Source organism: Mytilus galloprovincialis, chromosome 10 (assembly GCF_965363235.1).
Source record: "Mytilus galloprovincialis chromosome 10, xbMytGall1.hap1.1, whole genome shotgun sequence".
Classification (NCBI taxonomy): Eukaryota; Metazoa; Mollusca; class Bivalvia; order Mytilida; family Mytilidae; genus Mytilus; species Mytilus galloprovincialis.
In genome coordinates this window covers 18,239,193-18,255,950 of record NC_134847.1, presented here as the reverse complement: position 1 = coordinate 18,255,950, position 16,758 = coordinate 18,239,193, and the positions used below count along the sequence as shown (strand labels likewise).

Genomic DNA, 16,758 nt, shown 5'->3' with positions numbered 1-16,758 from the left:
ACGACTGATCTATTTCACGTTAAAAAATATTTTCTTTTTATGATTTAACCTATCATTTAAACTAAGAGATGTTAGTCCTGTCAAATTCATTATTATAGTCATATTTACTGACTTTTCTATATTTGCTATTTTTATAGTCTGAAAACAAGACGAACAAATAAATATATTTTTATACAGATATTCATCATCAATTTGACGGAGTTGTAAGGGGAAAACCAGTCCAAGAAAAAGACAAACCATTGTTGACAAAAGTTTTTAAACGTTTGTCTGCATGGATGGGATCTGATGCTTATTTGAAAATTCTACGAGATGATGTTGAGCTTGCTTTGAAAAATTTTCTACCCAAATGGCAAATTTCAACTGAGAGTGGAATGAATGGGATAGAGTTAATATTGCGTGTTCAAGACATCGTCAGAGGCATGAATAATATGTACTACTCGACAGAAAAATTATGGTCGACATGGACCGATTTTGATACTCATATTTCAAAGGTAATATTAATTAATCTCATACAAGCACAAATGATGAGATCGCACTCGATCTCTTGAATTCAAAAAGAAAGATATTCATTAATCTATTAGTCTGCCTAAAATCAGTATTATCTTCAAATCTTTATAATTTGGATTATGTGTTTATATTAAGGATGTCAACGAGTATTCGAGTACTCGAGTATCGCTCGGTAGTACAGAGTATCGAATATCAAAATGATACTCGACTAATCAGTCCCCTATTAGAATGGTGTTACTTTCGTAAGCTTAAACGACAATATTTTCATTGCGTGCACCTCCCGGAAAATTAAATATCAAAATTAATGAAAATTAGAAGACGATACGAAAGCTTGCGATTAACTGTCATATAAAGTTCTTCCAAACAAAGGTAGGCTATGAAGACTGGGAATAAAAGCACTTTTCCCAATTTTACACTTTTAGCAAATCAATCTCAGTCATTTCCCAATCCTGTACCGTCAGTGCATATATTTTTATCAGCAGGACTTATTTAACTCACAAAATTGAGAAATCGCCTCGTCCAAGAAAAATTGAATAAGAATAATTTAATTATTAAATGTGTTTTTATACGGTTTCCAAATACTGTTGTTTGAGTCATAATTGTCACTTGTGTTTTTCTGTTGCACCACTGTCCGATTGAGAGGGTTGTTACTTGTTTAATCCCGCCACATTCTGTACTTACCTGTTCTAAATCAGGAACCTGACACTCTGTGGTTGTGGTATTTTTCCAGTATACCATATTGGTTTTTTGTTTTTTGTTTATTGTTTTGTAAATAAATCAGGCCGTTAGTTTTCTCGATGGAATTGTTTTACAGTTGTTATATCCGGGCCTTTTAAGGCTTAGCGCTTAGTTACTAACTCCTAGATAATTTCTGTCTCTAGTGGGGAGTTATGCCACATCCTCTTTTCTTAAGGTTTAAACTGAACATTGATTTTTTTATTCTGTTAACAGTTTTGACTTTTTTGCTGTTTACACTTCACTTCCACACAATCTTATCAAACAGAAGTTTTCCTATTTAATTAAATGGTCGTTTGGTAAAGCTGAATGCAAATATATTTGCTGCAACTCATTTTAAACCTCCTTCTCTAATGTGAAATGTAAATATGCTAGATATACTGGAGGTATGATTAGATGAGTGAAGCTGTAAATAAACTCATCATAGATACCAGGACTAAATTTTGTGTATACGCCAGACGCGCATTTCATCTACAAATGACTCATCAGTGACGCTCGAATCCAAAAAAGTTGAAAGACCAAATAAAGTACGAAGTTGAAGAGAATTAAGGACCAAAATTCCTAAAAGTTTTGCCCAATCCAGCTAAGGTAATATATGCCTGAGGTAGAAAAGCCTTAGTATTTCAAAATTTCCAAATTTTATAAACAGTTCATTTATAAATATAACCATATCAATGATAATTCATGTCAGCACACAAAGTGCTGACTACTGGTCTGGTGATACCTTCGGGGAAATAAATCTTCTCCTTAATAATATTTATTTACGTATAGGCACCAAAGTGTATACCCAGGTTGTAGGTATTCTAATAGGCACTAATTGTGCCCCTTTAGTAGCAGACTTTGTTTTTGTACTGTTGAATCAAAGTTTTATGACCAAACTCAGTAAAGACCCGTCTAAATTGCATTAAATTGATAAAATCAACAACATTTACCGTATCTTGATGATATTTTTTCGTTACATTATCAAAAAATGTCTTAATATGCTGCCGAAATTTACCCAAAGGAACATACTTTAAATTAATCAAATTTATACGGTAATAACTGTCCTTTCCTAGATTCAGATATTTCGTTGCCTATTGTTAGTTTTACCTTTTTAGATGGTGGTGTTCCTTTGGCACCATCTTACGCTGTTTATATTTCATAATTTTTCGCTATGCCCGTGTTTGTAGTGACGTTTTTTATTTTAACGAACGTAATCTATATATTACTTGTAAAATATCAAGCAAGGGATTTCGTTACCTTAAGTTACTTCAAACCTTTACTAAATTCCTCCAAAGATATAAAGATTTGGTTTTAAAGTTTGGTTGAAACTGTAGAAAAAAAACTTATTTGAAACGGGAAATTTAGAAACGATCGTGATAAACTTGTCGATCCTTTAAATAAACTTTTTCGAAAAGGTTACCAATTCAACACTGTAGTTATATCATTGAACATTGTTTCATTGGTATTAATATTGATTTTTTTTCATCAGTAAATTAAAAGCAAACTAAATATTATAATTATATACATATACTCATTCGTGCATCTACAATCTGTCGATATCTGTATCTTGACATTGCGCAGGGCCATGTTTTTCTTTGAATGTTTATGACGTCTTTACCCTAAATCCAGTGGATATTGGATGTGTACTGATTGATAATTTAGTCTAAGATGCATGAGGTTTTTTTCATTGGTTATTAGTTCCTTTGCACTACCTGTCAGTAACTGCGAGTACGCTGATATCTGTACTTAGTGTCTTTTTGTTGTTGGGATATGAAAGTACCCGGCCACGCCCAATCTGTGTAGTACTTCTATTTGTATCCATCTGATGTTGTAAACCTTTTTCAACTGATATTTATAGTTAGTTCTTATGTTGTACTGTTACACCACTGTCCCAGGTTAAGGAGAGGGTTTGGAGACTGCTAACATGTTAAACCCCGCCACATTCTGTATTTGTGACTGTCCCAAGTCATGCGCCTGTAATTCAGTGGTTGCTATTTGTTGATGTGTTACATATTTGTTTTTCATTCATTATATGTATATAAATAAGGTCAGTAGTTTTCTCGTTTGAATTGTGTTACATTTGTCACTTCGGGGCCTTTTATAGGTGATTTTGCAGTATGCGCTTTGCTCCTTGTTGAAGGCCGTTCGGTGACCTATAGTTGTTAATTTCTGTGTCATTTGGTTTGTTGTAGAGAGTTGTCTCATTGGCAATCATACCCCACATCTTCTTTTTTTTTATATAAAACATATTTGGTTTTGAATCAAAACAAACATTCGTATATACCGGTATGCATTTCCCACAGTGAACTTTAGTGATGTGATCAATTTATAAGGATCGATTAAAACATACGTATATGCTAGATATACTTACTGGAGGTGTGATGAGATGATTGAAGCTGTTAATTTTCTCCTTGATAATATTTATGTACGTTTCGGCAACAATATTTATCGACAGGTTGTAGGTATCCCCATGGGCACTTATTGTGCCCTTTTAATAGCAGACTTGTTTTTGTACTGTTACGAATCACAGTTTATGACTAAACTCAGTAAAGACCCGTCGAAATTGCATTTAATTGATAAATTCAACAACACTTACCGTTATCTTGATGACATTTGTTCGTTAAATAATCAAGAATTTTCTCAATATACTGCTGAAATTTACCCTAAGGAAATTACTTTAAGTAAATCAAATTTATTCGGTAATAACTGTCCTTTCCTGGATTTAGATATTTTGGTTTTAAACGGGAAACTTCACACTTAAATTTACGACTAAAGGGACGATTTATCGTTCCCTATTGTCAATTTTCCATTTTTAGATGGCACCGTAAGATGGTTCTTTTTGCACCATCTTACGGTGTTTATAATTCACAGCTCGTTCGCTATGCCCATGTTTGTTGTGACGTTTGTAACGAACGCAATCTATGTATTACTGGTAAATTATAAAACCAGGGATATCGTTACCATAAATTACTTAAAACCTTTACTAAATTTTTCCATAGATATAAAGATTTGGTTTTGAAGTTTGGTTGTACCCGTAGAATCCTTACTTCAAACGGGATAGCACATCCTCATTTGTACGGAAATGTTGTTAACCGTGCCCGGAAATTTAGAAATGATCCATGTAAACTTATCGCTCCTTTAAATAAACTTATTTTAAAAGGTTACAAATTCAATACTGTAATAAGAACATTGAATATTGTTTTTATTGGTATAAATATTGAGTTTGTTATCAATAAATTAAAAGCAAACTAAATATTACTAGTAGGTTATATACATATACACATTCATGGATCTACAATCTGCCGATACCTGTAACTTGGCATTGTACAATGTCATGGTATTCTCTGGCTGTTTATGACGTCTTTACACTAAATCCATTGGATGTTGGATGTGTACGGATTGAAAGTTTAGTCTTAGATGCATGATTTTTTTTTAATTAGTTGCTAGTGGCTTTGAACTAGCTGCCAGATAACTGCGAGTACTCTCAGATCTGTTCCTAGTGTCTTTGTGTTGTCGGGATGTATAAGTACCCGGCCACGTCAACTTGTATTTTTGTCATCTGATGAGTTAAGCCTTTTTCAACTGATTTTTATAGTTCGTTCTTATGTTGTACCGTTATACCAATGTCCCAGGATAGGGGAGGGTTGGAATCCCGCTAGCATGTTTAACCCCGCCACATTATTTAAGTATGTGCCTGTCCCAAATTAGGAGCCTGTAATTCAGTGGTTGTCGTTTTTTTTATGCGTTACATATTTGTTTTTTGTTCATTTTATATATAAATAAGGCCGTTAGTTTTCTCGTTTGAATTGTTTTACATTGTCTTATCGGGGACTTTTATAGCTGACTATGCGGTATGGGCTTTGCTCATTGTTGAAGGCCGTACGGTGACCTATAGTTGTTAATGTCCGTGTCATTTTGGTCTCTTGTGGACAGTTGCCTCATTGGCAATCATACCACATCTTCTTTTTTATATGTATTATCTATCTCTGCCAGTCAAAAGAATTATACAGTCAACTTTATTAAAACTTTATTCTTTTAACTACTTCTTTTGAAGTGAAGTAAACAAACAAAAACAATGATCACATTTAGAAGCAGAGATCGAACATTATTCTCTTTACTAGGGTTAGTTACGATACTTAAGGCTGCAGATGTTCAAAACATAAAAACTAATCAAAAAAATTGATATCGTACATCAGGCTCAGTTCAAGCATTCAAATATTTTTTTAAATATTAGATTTATCATTTTGTTTGAATATTTCCAGATTTTCTTATTGTCTGAATTCAAGGCATGGAAACTTTTGTATACTATGTTCGACATTAATAGAAGAAAGAACAGAATATTACGTTTACCCTTTATTTCCCAGAACTGTTTCCACTTAAGAATTGTTTAATGTAGTCTTGATATTTAAAAATGTACGAACAGGAAGATGTATTGCAAACAAACAATGTTAACAGATTCAAAAGAAGTTATGAAATCATAATGCAAATATTTGAATTTTTTACTGAACATTAAATAAAAATAACTAATTTAGACAGCGTTGAAGTGAATTAAATGATTGTAATAAACAACTTCCTAAGTGGTTACTAGAAAAGTAACTAGTTGGTAAACTTAAACAAACACAAAAGTTGACTATACGTACCTATAGATGTTAATTTGTGTGTTATATGGTCTCTTGTGAAGAGTTATCTCATTGGCAAACATATCACATCTCTTTCGTATAATTCATTGATGCATATAGTCACCCGAAAGTCTTAGTAATCAAGGTTGTTGTACTGATTAGTCGTTGTGAATTGAAACCCTGGAAGGCTAATCAAAATGCATTAGTATGACTATGACGTATGAAGACCAATATGGTTAGTTAATGACAATTTTGACCCTTTGCACGTACGACATCAAATTCAGTCACTTAATCTTATTTTCTTGTATAAAAAAATATTAATTCAAATATAAATGCTAGCATTGTCATTGCTTGGAATCGTGGTTGAATAAACGGAGCAATTTCTAAAGTTAAAAAATATCCTAGTTTCTCTTATTTATTAATAATGTAAACAATATAATAAACGATACCATAACATTTATTAGAATAAAAATAGTATAAGTAATAACAGTAATTATAACAACTAAGAAGGTGCATACATTCGTGTAACTTAATGGCTACTTTTATTATTAGTCCCTTTTATTTGTCTCAAACAATCAGCTTTCACACATTGAAGCTCTAAGCGCTTCTAATTGTAGAGAAATATTGAATTATACTTATGGCATCTTCTTGTTCTGAGCAAATTCGCGTTATGATTTTTTTTTATTTAATGTATGAAAATAGAGGGTATGTAAGTATAGAGGGTATGTAAGTATAAAATTTATCAATAGAAAATGATATTTTAGATACTGAAGCCGTACATAGAATTATGCATTTCTGATTTGGCAAAACACAGAGGGCATGATAGAAATCTGGAATCTATTGTCATAGACATATCAACAGCAGCTACAGTTGTTTATTTAAAGGAGGAATACGTTGTAAAACTAGATGATTCTTCTCTGTCAAAACTCTGTGCTTCTTTGCTACCTTATATTCCTAACAAAAAGATTTGCTGTCTTGTGTTTAAGGAGATAACAAACATTTTTTCTGGGAGAAAAAAGTAAGTTTTAGTACTATTACAAATTGAGAATAATGTTTATTTTATTAACTAGAGCAGGCATTCTCTTTGTTTTCATGGAATAACTTTGAAAATGTCATGTCACCGAGTTTGACATATATATAACAATGCCCCGCTATTTTCAATTGTATAACACTAGACAGCTACTTATGATATGCCGGACTTGAAAATGAGACACGAACAGTTGACTAGGCTATGCTAACCAATTGAACCTTCGGCTTTCCATCCAGATCAATATGTTACAACGAAATGCGATATAAAACCATTCAATTAAAAACGTTTTTTCTCTAAATCATAAACAAAAAAATGATAAAAACTAACAGATAGGAAAATATTCAATTATGTTCAGCAAAAAAAGATATTGAGCAGGCTAATGAAGTAAGAAAGACATTTATTTTATAAAAAAATGTTTGGTCAATAGCATTGCCATGCAATTTCTATGAAAACCATTGGACTAATCAAACAATAAAACCAAAGGCCTAATTCATACAATACAATTAATGAAAAGCGAAATGAAGTACATAAACGATAAAGAACAACTAAGTTATATGTATCTGACTAGAAACAGTCACATAAAAAATGTTTCGGGGTTTTATATGATTTCTAGTTCTTAACCCTCCTCAATCTGGAACAGTGGTGTTACAGTACAACATAAGAACAAATTGGAAAAATCAGTTACACACTGCTTAACTCAATGGAACATACGAATCACAGAAAACAGCAAGTGGCATACAAACAATATACACAAACACCGATATAGTAGTACTCTGAATAGTTGAATATTTTTTTTTATCCAAAAACATTATGTTTCACATTATTTAATGTTTCGATTAAGTTTCGAATGAACTAACATATTAGATGCATAAAACCTCGTTGTTATAAAAGATGTAATTTTTTTGGAGTTATTTATCAATAACCAAAGAATTTAATTTCATGTTTTTTGCTGATTTACACATAGTTAGTTTCAAGATATTTCATGATCCAGTACATGTAGTTAAAAAAAATATACATACTGGATAGATTCTGCTGTCACTTATATACTTAACATATGGTATGGTAAAGTAAGAAACATGCACGTACTTCAATAAATCAAAACTTGAAAACACAACACGGCAAAAAAAGGAAAAAAAAGAAAAAAAGACAAACAGAGAAACAATTCTTCTTTTTTATTTTAGAAAAACTAGATATTTATAATCCAGATGGGTCAGTAGTTCATTTATGTGCATGAGCTGTGTGATGTAACCTGATTAAATTTATTTTCTCGTATGTGTGATAATTTCGTATTTTAGTCACATACTATTCAATTGATGTAGCAAGACCTTTGCACTACATGTGAGGGTCGTTTTTATTTAGAATCACTACGTCAATTGTCATAAAAGGAAGAATCCTAAACTAATACAACGTGTTAATTTAAAGGAAACACGACTACACTAGGCAAAACATTTTATTGTTTTTTGTTTTATATTTACTGAAGCCGTTTATCTTTCAGAGAGTTGTGTGAATTCATTTTAAAATTGGTGAAAGCGTTGTTGAAAGCAGGTCAAGTTTTCTATCTGTACTGTATGCCTTTGTTGCATTATCTTCAAGACAAGTACCAACCCTTTCAAGAAGCTCCTGATGATGTCAACCACCATGATAAATCTGCAGTATGGTGGGGCATTGAACATTTTAAAGCCGACCTGGACTGCTTTAAAGATAAGCAAAAGTTAGAATATCAAAATTTATTGTTGAAACAAATTTAATACAAACACAAATCTTAAGAAATCAAAATGTTAATAGTCCACATAAGGTTTCTTTTAAAATCCTTCTCCAAATTGACACATTAGTAGACTGTTGTAAATAAAGATTCAAAGGCTGACAGTGTATTAAGCGATAAAAATAAAACTATTGGTGCTGTCTAGTACACTGAAAAGATAGAAAAAAATATACAACAATGAAGAAAGTATTTCCCTCATATCTATAAAAAGGAAATGGCCGGGTTTCTACAAAATATAACAAATTAATTTATAAAGGTACAAGTAGTGTTAAATGCGGCGTCTTTTACAAACAAGTTCCCCAATATAAATACAGTTTAGTGAAATAAGACCATTTGTTCCTTAACAGATATATATTATTTACTAGACAGATATTACATGTTTCCGTTACCTCATCTTCAAAAGGATGAATGTGAAACCACCATGATCATACTTTTGGGGGAACCATGTAATACAATGTTTTTATACCATGTATACGTAGTTTACTTACTTTATTTATCAGAATAATAACTGATTTAATGTGTAGGAAGCTATATATTTTATCTATTTACATTAAATTATTGACAAAAAAGTTTTTAACTATCGACCAAGGGTGAACTTCAAAATAATAAAAAAAAATTAATCGTTTTAATTTTTTCTGTTCGGGAACATTATTTAGGACAGCTAGACATCTCAACTTTTGTTTGTAATTGTAAGATACACATATTTTCGTTATATGGTTGTGGGTGTTATATTTCTGGATAAAAGACAATGATATATTTCTCCCGATATGGATATTTGAATATTTTGTTTCATCTAAGATCATGCATTTTTACAACATATAATGTTAGGATTAAGCTTCAAATGACCTGAACACGTTAGAAGCCTAAACAAATTGTTGTTAAATAAGATGCAAGTTTATTAGAATTATTTTCAGCAATAAACACATACTTTAATGTCTTGTTTTACGTTTATTTACACATAATTAGTTTCAAAATATTTTATGATCAAGTAGTGAAAGATAAGATACACACTTCACAGGTTCTGCTGTCGCTAAATTATACTTAACATACGGTATATCGTGTAGAAAGAAAACTTATATCAAAACTCGAAAATACAACACGACTAAAACAAATGAAAAAAATAAGAAGACAAACAGAGAGACAATGAAAACATTTGAAGAAAACTAAATATTAATAATTTAGATAGGTCAATTGTTCTTGCTGCATAATGTGATATTATATGTGTGCATAAGCTTCGTTATTTAACGTTATTCTAGATATTTACGCTTGATTAATAAGTTCGGTAGTTTGAATTTGAACACAGATGAAGAGGAAAATGTTTTGATAAATACATCTGTTATCTCATTTTTTTGTGTGTATTATTATGGAGCTTGAAATACAGGGAAAAGTCAAATTAAGACACACGCTGTTATATGTCAAATATATCTTCGCATTGATAAAAGCTATTATAGTGTACTTATGCAAATTTGTTTACTTTTATTTTGAAAAGGTCTTTACAAAAAGTGATTGGATCTCTATTACCATTCTTTGAACTTGACTTCTTATTAGCAAGAACAGTGGTTGCGTCCATGACATTTCAGGAATTGACAACACTCAAAGATGACACTATCATTCCTGTTGACATTATCATGGCCGCAGTATATTACTTCGTGAACACATTTAAAACACTTAATTTGGACGCAATGCAGGTAACGCTAGTTATTTTTCAAATAAAAATTTATCTACTGTTATAAAAAAAGACAAAAGGTTTTCCAATCTGTGTGTCGCACCGCCAGTTTGTCTTAGTTTTAGTTTGTTTCCACATTCACTTGTAACTTTATAAAAGTGTTCGTTATGAAGTGAAATATTTAATTATAATTCTTATATGATTTGCATATCTATAAATACTTAAATTGGATTGGTCATTTTTCTTTGGTTTACACTTCGATAAACCATTTTCTGAAATCAACTTCGTTACTCTCACTGTGATCTATTCATGCGCTATATAATATGACATTCATGCAGGGATCCCAGAATTTTCGGCAAATTAAAATTGAAAAACCAATCCATAACAGTTGTTCCAATTCATATATAACAAAAAAAGAAATAACGCATTAAAGCATCAAAAACGTATAAAATTAAAATTAAAATAAAATTCCGCGAAATTTCATGAATTATTAACGGAATTAACGTCAAAGAAAACACGACGTCGTACGAATAAAATTTTTAAAACGAAAGATTGTCTCGTTACTTGTACACTTCAAATTCGGAAAATATCTCATTAAAATGAAGTTTTTGAGGTAGGTGCTATTTCATTTTATGTTCTGTTGCATTTATCGAACCTTTATGGGTTTTAGAAATTCAATATGGAGGCCAATTCCTCAATTATGACCTATCAATTGTGCATTTGATGGTATTTATAGTTGCCATAACAAAAACAAATGTTAATTTAAATTCGTGCATAATTGGTTAAGGAATCATATGGACTTTTATTCAGTTTGTTAGTTAATCGACCCGGTCTACACATCAATAACCTCTAGAAAAAATGTGATTTTAATCCTATAATATGTATGTCATATAAAGGTTTTGTCTCAAATTTTTTTTCAATGAACATGGCAAAGAAATAGATAGGAAAAGGTTTGGTTTATGGTAGATTAAAATTTTGGTTTCATGTAATTTGCGGTTATATTTGTGTGTCAAATTTTTACAAAGTTTATTGATTACAAACTTGTAAATATATCCCATTTTATGAATTCACTAATACAGTTTATCGTACCTCGGGTGAATAAAGTAAGTAAGTACGTAAATAATTTATTAAAGTGACTTGTGTTTTTCACCAAATATTATATAAAACATGGAAATATAAAAACCATTATTAGAACACCAGACCCTTTTTGGTCTATAAGTGACGTTATAATTGGTTTAAAGCCATTTCATACCTCCTATTCAGCCGTAGAGAGGTAGTGGATTTCAAATGGGGCTCATGCATAAAGCCAAGTGTTTTATTGGTTGTGACATCATAATGTATTTTTTTGTATTATATTACTTATGTAAGCTTGGAAGGAAAGTATTATGTGCGATAAATCCGTTATGCGGTTCACAACTGACCCATACAAATTCGTAAAGGATCCGAAGCATATAACTTTAATTGACACCGATCAAAACTATATTTTGCCGCGCTTGTAATTCGAAGCTCTTTGGTTAACAAAAATCGAATCATGCAAGCACTTATTATTCATTGAAGATGGTAACTGATTAGACTATGATGATAATTGAACATACATAATTGGGAAAAAAGATTCTCAAGATTACTTTTTTTTGTAGTGCATGTTTTGTTACTGAAAAGTTTTTACCCATTATAAATGTCTTGTTTCTAAAGGGTAAAGACTTTTCAGTAAAAAATTTACATGTAAAAACAAGTTACTTTCATTCCTTTTAATAGATTGTTAAAACTGTGTTTGATTATTTTTTCAACTTGCAAAGTGTTATTGTTTTTGACCATAAACAAACTTGATTATTTTACTGTTTCTATTTTAGTGAATTCGTCTTACAAGTGCCAATTTTGAAACAAATTGTACACACGACAAAAACATAGTTTTTGCTTATATGATTAGCCAATAAAAAAAAATACAACAGGTCTAAATAATTATCAAAGGTACCAGGATTATAATTTAATACGCCAGACGCGCGATTCGTCTTCATAAAACTCATCAGTGACGCTAAGATCAAAATAGTTATAAAGTCAAACAAGTACAAAGTTGAAGAGCATTCTCAATTATTTTTATCTTTATTTATAGGGTTTTAAACAGTTGTTCACCACTGTTTCGTCGGTGTTACTGAAAATGAATACACAAAAGTAAGCATATTAACCTTACATAATTTTCTCTTACGTCCTACAAAAATGTACATATTGCCTATGCTGACACTCCACTTCCATCAGCCTTTGATACAACTACTTTTTGTCATTTATCAAACCTTTCAATCTAAAGGTTATTGTTTTGTTTTTAAATAACTGAGATGTAGTTATGACAACTGCGTAAACGACCTAGAAATAAAGCTATGCATCAAAATTAATCGGCTCTCTTTCTCCTACAATAAATGTATCGGGAGAAGAGAAAATATGAAAAAAATATGGTTGGATTCTTGACAAATAACTGATGGTGATATTATCAAAAATTAAATTAATATATTTGTTTTGTAATTTACCATATATTTTCCGAAATGTAATACACTTACTTCGTTAACGCCTGACTGTAATATCAGTGTAAGTATATATGTTAATCAGGCTATCCAAACGTATTCAAAGCATCTACATGGATAGTGAAATAGTTATTTAAATATTGTAAACACAAGGTACAATGTAACGGTGTTTTTTTCCTTCAAATAAGTGTTTAATCAACAGCTTAATTACTAGCACTATACTATTGTCAGACTATATTGCAGGTTGAACTCATTTGACGAGGCAAAAAGAGCATACATTATTGGATCTGATGTTCTGAACTTAATCTTCTTTTCAACCAAGGTTGACATACAATTGAGAACAAGACTTTGGATCGCTGTTTCAGAAACATTTTGTATTATTGCCAATTGGATTTTTAATTCAATTTCTACGAACGAAGTACAACTAAACGAATTGAAATTTGATCCAATTGACATGTTTGAAAAATTCAAAAAAGGACTTGCATATGAACTGGATGTTGCACAAACTGACACGTGGCAAGATACAGAAAAATGGATACAGGTAATGATTTACATAATTGTCCTTTATATTCCATAGAACTTATTCAACATGATAGCCATCACTCAATGTTGTATATCATTCAGATCATCTGCAAATGATTTTTTGCTATTGATAACCAATTGACTCTTGAGTATATGACTGCCGTTATTGTGGACAAGAACAAACAATATTAATTCTTTTAATTTGGAAATTGATATGCTCCATGAATGCCTTCATACGGACTGGTGGCATCGCACCTAGTTCGAAATGGTAATGACCTCCATCAGTCCGTTAAAACTTATCAATACTCAAGATTACATTTTACATAAAATATATTTATTGTCATATTCTCTATATAAATACTTTTTTATCGTCAGTTTGATATGAAATTTTTCATTGGAGAATTGGAACTTTTAAAATTTTGTGTAGTATTTTAACAATGACACGTTGTGAAAACACATTTCCTCTGAGGCCGTATCGTATAAAGCTTTCCTTCTGAGTAGTATCATTGGGCAACTAGTAACTTATGTTATACCGCTATAATTTGAGTTATTTAAATCGGTATTTTGAAAATAACACCTTTTGAATGCAAATCCTCTGAAACTGTTTCGTAGAAAGCCATTAACTTAGTAGGATTGTTTATCAATATAGTTTTCATCATGAGTACTTGAACAATTGTACCGTCGTTATAATTTGACCAATTTTAGGAAATTATTTGATTTTGAATAAAGGGACACATCAAGATTAGTAAATAAAGTGCAGTAAAACAATGATATGAAAACAAAACACATTCTTTAGTCTTATGTGAAAACATGATTGTATTTAATTAGTTTATAGATTTTTGCTTTTATGCAAATATTGTTTTGCAGCTTTGGGATGAATCATTTAACATAAAAATTCCAGATGGTAAAATAAAAACAGATTATTTAAAGCATATGCAAACGGGTTTCAGAACATGCCTGGAAAAATGGGTTAGTATTTTAAATTGATTTGTACATAATTTATTTTACCATTATCACCTTGCCTCTTATCAAAAGTAGATCTATTGAAAATTAAACGCTATGTAAATCTGAAAATAGACACTCACCGATACATGCTATATGTTTATAGATCACGCACACGTTATCAGGAACTTAATTTTGATATCGTATTTTGCTCAATATAGGATTGCTAGTTTTTTTTTTCAAGACTATGATAATTGATGTATTGGTCTAAAGCTAGTTATCCTGCTGGGGTCGGTGGTTCTCATTGGTATCTCGAATAAAATCTAGAGCCACGAAATAGCGTCAAGTGCCGTCAATTATCTACATGTATCAAAAATCAAACAAAATATAAGCATATTTCTCGGAATAGCAGCGGTATCGACTCAGTGGAGTAGTAAATGAAAACATTGCTTAATTGTTTAAAGTGTCCAAAGTGCTTTTTTATGTATCCTACATCAGTAACACTCAAAGTCGAATATTAAAAGGCGATAAGAATTGCTATTGCTTTTTATTAATATGTTAGTTTTATCTTGTATATCTATCTTTTGATAGATATTTTGTCTTTTCTTGCTGTCAACTGTATTTATATTGACGTCAAGGAAACAACAAAGTGGCTTCGAACTGTACAAAATGCTCACAAACGACCACCGGAACTTAACAGTTACATGTTATAGTATACATTCCATTAAGTGACGAATTCATATTTACGACTTGAAACCTGAGGTAAAACCAACTTTACAGGTTATTAAAAAAGAATCTTATTCATATATAATGTACTACTTTTATTACAGAAAGAACCATACAAACTGAAAGAAATCATAGACGTATACTGTTCAAGAGTAGAATCTTTTCACCCAGCATTACAAGAAATTCTCAGTATTTGTGCATTAGAGGTATGTATTAACTCCTATCACTCAATATAGCAGCGGTTTGTTTTCATATATATCCTCATAAAGATAGCAGAACAATTCTATTGCAAGACAACACATACTAAACTATAACACAGGTTTGTAATAAAGTTTTATTGTTTTTGCTATTTGTCTTTATCGTTTTTCATCAAAGGTTCATCCCTCCAACTATGCATTTAACATTTATAGTGAATGTTCGATTCGTCTTATTCCAGAAATCCCGTATAATATGTTAGTACAAGAAATAACTTGCCAATTAAAGGCAAACAAATAAGGAGAAAAATAACACATTTAAATAAGTTGAAGGACAGTAGTTTATGAATGACAATGGAAAACAAAAGTGTTTTTGGAAGGTATTTGAAATTAAGTCTTTCGACTATTACGAAGAAGAATTAGTAATAGCACAATGTTCTATTTAACATTTGTTTATTACTCACCTCCTGTATTAAGGAACTTCTGAATGATCTTGGTTTGGATCAGACTTTCTAAGATTGATTCGAACCATAGACGCAATTTTATAACCTTATTTGCGGAAAGACGTGCATATTTTTTGCTTGGTATATCCGTTGAGCTAGGATTTTTTTTCTAGTGCATAAAAAACAAGTATGAAATATGTTGCTTGACATTGCCATCCAACAGGTCTTACTGTCTTTAACTTTAACGAAGATTAAGAGATGATTGCTACAAACTCATTTTGATCTATATTTTCATTCCTTTCCAATTTCAACGTCGTGACTTGGTTTTCTTAAACTTGTTTTCCTGATAATTAATGTGCAATGAGGATTGATAGCAATGCTATACTTGCTTTATCTCCACTGATGTTAGTTAAAACAAACCAGTTAGTCTCGCTATGTTAGTCATTCATATTTTTGTCTGGGAATATGATCTCGTCTTTAAAATTGTGGGACTGGGTTTCCAGATACCAATGACGCGCTTCTCCTCTGGAAGACTTCAGGAGTACTTTTTCATTAATAATTAAGATATTAACAACAACAAAAAAACATAATGGCGGATATCAAAAGATATTGTAGTTAAAAAATCTATCAGAATCAATGAAAAAAAACCCATATATTTCATCATCATTACATAGAACTAAATTAAGAACTTTTGCTATTAAGAACAGGTACAATAAGTGCCTCTTCAAAATTCCATCATGCTGGCTTTGTCTAATTTTAGGCTGTTTATGTGTGCATTCACGACCTGCCGGACAGTTATCAAGAGTATCAAGGAAACCAATCTAAATATTATGGGGCACTTGTGTCACATGTGTTTGAAAGAAATTTAAACGAAAATGAACTAAAAGACAAAAAATCTTTTCTTAAACATGCAATGGCATGGCCGCCATTTCCTGTTTTTGTGAGAATGTGCAGTAAGTTGATTTTTACACAATAATTTTTATGTTTCACAAATAGACGAAAGTAAGACCTCTTTTTGAATTTTAGAAACTTAATATTTGAAACAAAATGTGTATGTATAAATTTATTTCTTTTCATGTTTCGTAGTTATGGAATGTTATATATTTTAATTTAAAGT

General features: G+C 31.0%; 1 protein-coding gene and 1 long non-coding RNA gene across 2 annotated transcripts in view; both read left to right on the top strand.

Annotated features, from left to right (window-relative positions):
- Positions 1-192: 192 nt before the first annotated feature.
- Positions 193-8,569, top strand: LOC143049959 (uncharacterized). The gene is made up of 3 exons (XR_012970376.1): positions 193-491; positions 6,608-6,861; positions 8,369-8,569. It is a non-coding gene; the product is annotated as an uncharacterized LOC143049959 (long non-coding RNA).
- A 4,494-nt stretch (positions 8,570-13,063) lies between these two features.
- LOC143048882 (E3 ubiquitin-protein ligase rnf213-alpha-like) overlaps positions 13,064-16,758 on the top strand; it is an 88,120-nt gene continuing 84,425 nt past the window's right edge. The window contains exons 1-4 of the mRNA XM_076222751.1: positions 13,064-13,355; positions 14,204-14,305; positions 15,109-15,210; positions 16,402-16,594. Coding sequence (XP_076078866.1) covers positions 13,269-13,355; positions 14,204-14,305; positions 15,109-15,210; positions 16,402-16,594 — 484 coding nt within the window. The 5' untranslated portion in view covers positions 13,064-13,268. The remainder of the gene's footprint in view (positions 13,356-14,203; positions 14,306-15,108; positions 15,211-16,401; positions 16,595-16,758) is intronic.